The sequence below is a fragment of the Prionailurus bengalensis genome, chromosome D3 (assembly GCF_016509475.1).
Source record: "Prionailurus bengalensis isolate Pbe53 chromosome D3, Fcat_Pben_1.1_paternal_pri, whole genome shotgun sequence".
Taxonomy (NCBI): domain Eukaryota; kingdom Metazoa; phylum Chordata; class Mammalia; order Carnivora; family Felidae; genus Prionailurus; species Prionailurus bengalensis.
The window spans coordinates 23,393,263-23,399,262 of NC_057356.1; the positions used below are offsets into that span (position 1 = coordinate 23,393,263).

At 57.6% G+C, this 6,000-nt stretch overlaps 1 protein-coding gene across 7 annotated transcripts in view; it reads right to left on the reverse strand.

The window, feature by feature from the left end:
* EMID1 (EMI domain containing 1) overlaps positions 1 to 5,764 on the reverse strand; it is a 47,977-nt gene extending 42,213 nt beyond the window's left edge. For 3 of the 7 annotated variants that reach the window (XR_006293909.1, XM_043558018.1, XM_043558014.1), the window contains exon 1: positions 5,615 to 5,763. Coding sequence is in view for 6 of the 7 variants with exons in the window: in XM_043558018.1 (XP_043413953.1) it covers positions 5,615 to 5,715 (101 nt within the window). In the remaining variant the exon portion in view is untranslated. Of the gene's footprint in view, positions 1 to 5,614 lie in introns of all 7 variants that reach the window. The other 4 variants (XM_043558016.1, XM_043558013.1, XM_043558015.1 and 1 more) reach the window with 3 other exon arrangements.
* Between the last annotated feature and the right edge of the window lie 236 nt (positions 5,765 to 6,000).

Sequence of the window (6,000 nt, forward strand, 5' to 3'; positions counted from 1 at the left end):
GAGGAGCTTTCCATCTGCTCTGTCTCCTGCAGTAACAGCAGCCTTCAATGATCATGCGTGCTGCACACCAGGAGCTTGGGTCCAAAGCCTTTCACATACCAACTATGAGTGCCACTTTACAGATGGGAAGACTGAGGCTCTCATGTCTGGGATGAGCCCCAGGCACCCAAGATGAACAACACAGTAAAGGTTGGGATTCAGGTCCATCTGACCCTAGAGTTGGCACTCTTAACCTCAGGCTGGAAATTTTCTCCCAATGAGCAGGTGGGTGATTTTAGAAGTTAAAAAAAAAAAAATACATTTCTTCAAAAAGGCCCCACTCTTTAGATCCTCTGGGTCCCTAGAGCTGTTTGAGTTTTGTTTGGTGTGTGGGGGGGCATAAGCCCCTTTGAGAAAGTGATGTCAGTTGTGGTTCTTATCCAGAAAAATGCATAAAACTTGGGGTGCAAGTTTTGGAAGGCACTTCCTGAGGGGTGCTGGGGGTTCCCTGCAGCCTGTGTGATGTTCCTCAGGCTGGCCCTAGGGCTCTGGGATTGAAGGAAGGAGGGAGGGAGGGAGGGAGGGAGCAACCCGGGCAGAGGACAGTCAGAAGCTCCAGATACTGGAGGGGCCCCTGCGCCAGGAATGAAGACTCCGTCCCAGTGTATGGTTGTATACACACACACAAAGGCATGCACATCCATCAATGCAGTGAGCACACACACAGACACACACACACATGGACACACACGCACGTATTTATGAGTGCCTACAACTCCTGGACACACGTGTACCCATGTGCACACACACAGACCCACATAAGCACACACACACACACACATTCAAGCACAGTCAGACCTAGGCAAATCCAATAGGACACACAGCCACAGAATGATCATCCTGTCAGGCAAATGGCCCTGTGCACACACGCCTCCCTCTATGCCCAGGCCCTGGACCGGGCTGGGGGAGGTGGGCCTGTGCCTGCCCACAATTGCTTGACCTGCCCCTTTTTCTTTATACCAGGGGGCAGTGAAAGAAAATGATTTTCTTCTTCCTTAATTAAAATTGCCCCCATGTGGGTCCCTGGTTTATTTCCCACGAGCTGGAGTTTGCTTGAATCCCCTGCTTAAAAGATGTGGAGCTGATGGCTGACTAAACAGGAGGGGATACTTAGGCCATGTGGGGTTCAAGGTCAGCCCCTGGCCACTCCCCTGGGATGGGGCGGGGAATCACCAATAACCACTCCCACCCTTCCCCCGGCCTTGACCCCAGCCCCACTGCTCCCAGGATAAACCCAAGTTCCTCTGAAGAGTCCTGGCCTGGCCCCTCTGTCTACTTTCCAGGGGCAGCAGGACCTCCTTCTAAAGCACAGACCTAATGTTGCCACTGCCTGCTGTGAGTCCACAGCCACCAAGGCTCCCCATCGCCCTGTGAGGCCTGCCAGCCCTGTCCTTGCATTCGAATTCCCTCTGCCTGGAAAGCACCCACTCCCCCCTGCTCCAGCAAACTCCTATTTGTCCTTTAGGTCTCAGTCCTAAGATCCCAGGAGAGGTGAGGCACCTCCAGGGGTCACCTTCAGCCACTCAAGGCAGCCTTGAGCTTTTCCCTTCCTTGCAGATGCTGAGGGAAGGCACTGGCAGGGGCCACACTAGAATGGGGCTCAGCCTGAGGGTGCCCAGGGAGGTTTGCTGAATGACTGAATGACCAAGAACAGGCAATGGCCCTGGGCAGAGGAGCCAGGACCCAGGTTCCCAGAGATAGGCGCTGTACTTGGAAGCCTGCCTACATCCCACTGTCCCTGGGGGTTTTCTTTCTTTTTTTTTTTTTTTAATTTTTTTAACGTTTTATTTATTTTTGAGACAGGGAGAGACAGAGCATGAACAGGGGAGGGTCAGAGAGAGGGAGACACAGAATCTGAAACAGGCTCCAGGCACAGAGTCCGACGCGGGGCTCGAACTCACGGACTGCGAGATCATGACCGGAGCCGAAGTCGGCCACTTAACCGACTGAGCCACCCAGGCACCCCTGGGCGGGGGGGGGGGGGGTTCTTTTCTGAGATGCGGGTCAGTGATAAGTTGCCCAAGAACCCAGTGAGGCTGAGCCTGTGGGACGGGGCGAGGGCAGGAGCTGGGAGGGGGCAGCCCTTCTCTTCCGGGCTTGCCACTGCTCCCACTCAGCACTTCCTGGGCCCCCAGAGGCTGCTGGAGGAGAGAAAACAGGCCAGACCAGCTCGGTGTGGCACCAGCTACCCCTACCAGGGCCCCCCCACTTGCCCTCCACCCCCTGCCATGTGGGCCCAGGGGACTTTGTCTCTGCAGGGCCCAGGGCTGCGATCCGGAACAGTGATAGGGCTAATTGCAGGAGGCAGCCAAGCGGGCCAGGGGCCAAGGGCCGTTATGAAAAGGAGAGGAAAGAAAGGAGATGTACACGGTGGGGGCAGGGTGATCAGAGCCAGAGCCCCGCTCTGGAGGAGAAGTTCCAGTCCTGGCCCTGCTGCTTCCTAACTCAGTGACCTTGGACCCTGACCCTCTCTGCGCCTCTGTTTGTCCATCTGCAAATGGGGACAGCAGAATCTCCTCTCACACAAACTGTAAAGCACGGTGCTAATAGCTATTGTTCTCGAACTGTGACACTGGCTCCACACCCCACTGCTGTGGTAGAGTGGATTCGCTGAGAGACACCAGCACAGTACCTTCCACAGGTCCTTCCTTTGACTTTGGGATAGGAATTGCCAGGCTCTGCATTTTATTTTATTTTATTTTTTATTTTATTTTATTTTATTTTATTTTATTATTTTATTTTACTATTTTATTTTATTTTATTTAGTTTTTGAGAGAGAGCATGCGCATGTGAGCAGGGGAGAGGGGCAGAGGGAAAGAGAGAGAGAAAGAGAATCCTAAGCAGGCTCCACACTGAGCATGGAGCTCCTGGTTGAGCTCAATCTCAGGACTCTGGGATCATGACCTGAGCCAAAATCCAGAGTCAGACGCTTCACCGACCAAGCCACCCAGGCGCCTCAGGCTCTTCATTTTAAAGAGGGGGACACTGAGGTTCTGAGAGAAGTCACCTGGCCAGGTCACCCATGTGGGCAGAGAGCTGGGATTTGAGCTCCCCAGGGAGGGGCTGGGGAGGAAAATTCTCCACTCCTCTCGATTCTAGGATTTGCCCAAAGGAAGCCCATCTTGCAGAGGGAAGTGGCCTAGGCCAGGCCACGGTGATGGCTTCTACTCTAGAGCCATAGTGCTGAGATGGGTTGTTAAAGGAAATAAGGATTCAGGTGGGAAGGGATCTCATGGGGGCCAGGAAGCAGCCCCAGCAGGGATTGGGGGGGGCGGGTAGACAGGGGCAGGGGTGAGCCAAGGCATCTCTGCACAGCCCCCGGGCACCCTGGTTCCGGGGGTCTCAAAGTCTTGCCACATTCCTGGGGCTGGGGCGGCTCCTTGGATGCCTTCCCGGGCCTCCCCCTCCCCAAGCACAAAGCCTCTTTTCTGCCTCTGATCCTTTGGCTGCCAAGGGGCGCCTGGGGTGCTGGGCTGGGGGTGGAGGGAGTGCTGATGGGGTGTGACGTCCCCATGCTGTCTCCAACAATGCTGGGACGTGGCCACAAGGGGAGGTCCTGGCAGCCGAGGACCACAGATTCCTCGAGTTAGGGGTCCCTTCCTCCACCTAATGTCAGTGATAGGAGGAACCACTGTTCATTCTTCTTATGGGGGACCATCCACCCTCAGAACAGGCAGGGGACAAGGGGAGGAAAGAGGGAAACATTGAGGAAACAGAGACCCGGAGCTATGAAGTGACCTGCGTGAGGTCACACACTGAGTGAGTGCCAGAGCCAGGGCCAGAGCCCCCACCTCCTAACCATAAGCTGCACACCTTTCCCAGACCCACAGCTGACCACTGCTACAACGCAAAGGACACTGGATTGGGAAAATGGCTGGCCTGGATCCAGGTGCCACTTTTCCTCTTTGGGCCCCAGTCTTATCTGTAAAATGGGAGCAACAGCACCGCCCATAGGGCTTTTGTGATGCTCAGGCCACTGGGAGCCTTCTGAGAACAGATGGGGTGACAGTCCCCAGTGACAACAGATACCTGCCCAGAGCCACTATCCTGCTCCCACGCAGGAAGCCGTGAGGAGGTGAGAAGCCCCGGCTGGAAGGCCCTGCCCTGGACTGGCCGGAGGGCAGTCTGGACCTTCAGTCCCCTCAACCATCATCCTGAGCCTGACACTGGGGATTCGAGTTTAGGGTCTTGGTCACCTTAGCACCTAGGATCCTGGGGGTTCACATTCATGCCCTGGGGAGGTGTTCTCCTCCCTTAGAGCCGCAGCTTCCTCCTCTATGGAATGGGAACCATCAAAATGCATGCCTTCCATGGCAGTTGGGAAGAAGATTCTGGAGGTGGTAGATGCGGGTAAAATGCCCAACCCAAGTCAGCTGTGTTCAGCATGTAATAGGTGGTGGCGGCTGTGGTATCTGCCACCTGCCTGTCCCTGTCTCAGATAACCGCTATTCTGGCCTATGATGCCTTGACCACCTGCCCTCCAGCCCCAGCCATGTCACCTGCTCTTGCTAGCCCAGCAGGGGCATGCTGGCCCCTGACCACTGAGAAAGGGAATCTCTGAAAAGAATTAAAGAATTGAGGCCCTAGGGGGTGGGGGCCGGGGAAGGCCTTTGAATGGGATGAAAAGGCCTGAAGAGGCCTGGCTACTCCGTATTGTCTGCCTCAGACAAGGGCTGGCCCTCGAGAGAGAGGACCCCAGCAGGGGTGGGGGCTGCAGCCAGGACAGGGGCCAGTACAGGTTCAAACACTTATCAAAGCCAGAAAGACAGATTCAAATCCCAGCACTTCTACTAATGGCCCAAGAGCCTAGAACATTATGTTAATTATCTGGGACCTCAGTTTGCTCATCTGCTAAATGGGGATAGTGCTTCCTACCTCATTCAAATCCGTCATTTGAAGGATTAATGACCACACGGCAAATAAAGGGGCTCAACTCCCCACTGGGGAGATGCTCCACAAACACCAACAGAGAGAATGTTCCCAGCTCCAGAAACAGCAGAAGGAACACAGAATACTCTCTCCCATCTCTGTTCAAAATGCCAGGTCCCTGGGGGTGACCACTGACCCACGGACTGTGAAATTCCACCCCTGTCTTCTCCCTCCGAGGGAAATAAATAGCCAGGGTACTAAAAAAAGCCAAGAGCAGAGGGGAAAGGGTGGAGGTTCCCGAAGGGGGGTCAGCTAGGGGATGTGCTGGGCTTTTCCTGTGTGCAGGGAGGGGGTCCCTTGAGCTAGGGCCACGGAAGTCCTGCGAGGCGGGCTTCTCCCTGGCTGTTCCCCTTCCCCCTCCTTTGGGGCTCTGGAGGTGAAGCGGTGGTGGAGGGGTGGAGGAGGCTGTAGGGGAACGCCGGCTCAGGACACTTGCAGTAGGAGACCCCCGTACTGCCGGGAGCTTAGGCCAGATAGCTGGGCTGCCCAGGTCCCTTACTCCCATCCCGGCTGGCACTGAGGTGGGGGACCAGGTCCCCTCCCCAATCCCTGGCTTGCACGGAGGTTGGGGGGAGGGAAGGGGGGGTGCCTGGAGTCCTGGCCCCAGGGCTGGCAGGGCACAGAGGTGGTGGGAGGCAGCCCTTACCTGCGTCCGGAGAACTGGGCTCCCCCGACGTTCCACGCGGCGCTGCCTCCCGGGAGCAGGAGCCCGAGGCAGAGCAGCGCCCAGGCCCGCGGGCCGCCCATGCTGCGCCCGGCGCCCTCCGCGCGCGGCCCCTCGCCGTCGCCGCCCCCAGCCTGCCGTCCCCGCCCGCCCGCGCCGCCAGCCTCCCCGGACGCGCGGCTCCCGGTTCCCAGCGCAGCGACCGGAGGGCGGGCGGGAGGCGGGCGCGGGGCGGGGGCGCGCGTTCCCGGCCTCGCCCGGCCCCTCGGCGCGGCCCCCCGCCCCCTGCGCAGCCGTTGCCAACCCGGAAGGAGCCCCGGGGGGTCGGGCGCCCCCGCCGGGAGGCCCGCCAGGTGCCCACCTGAGCC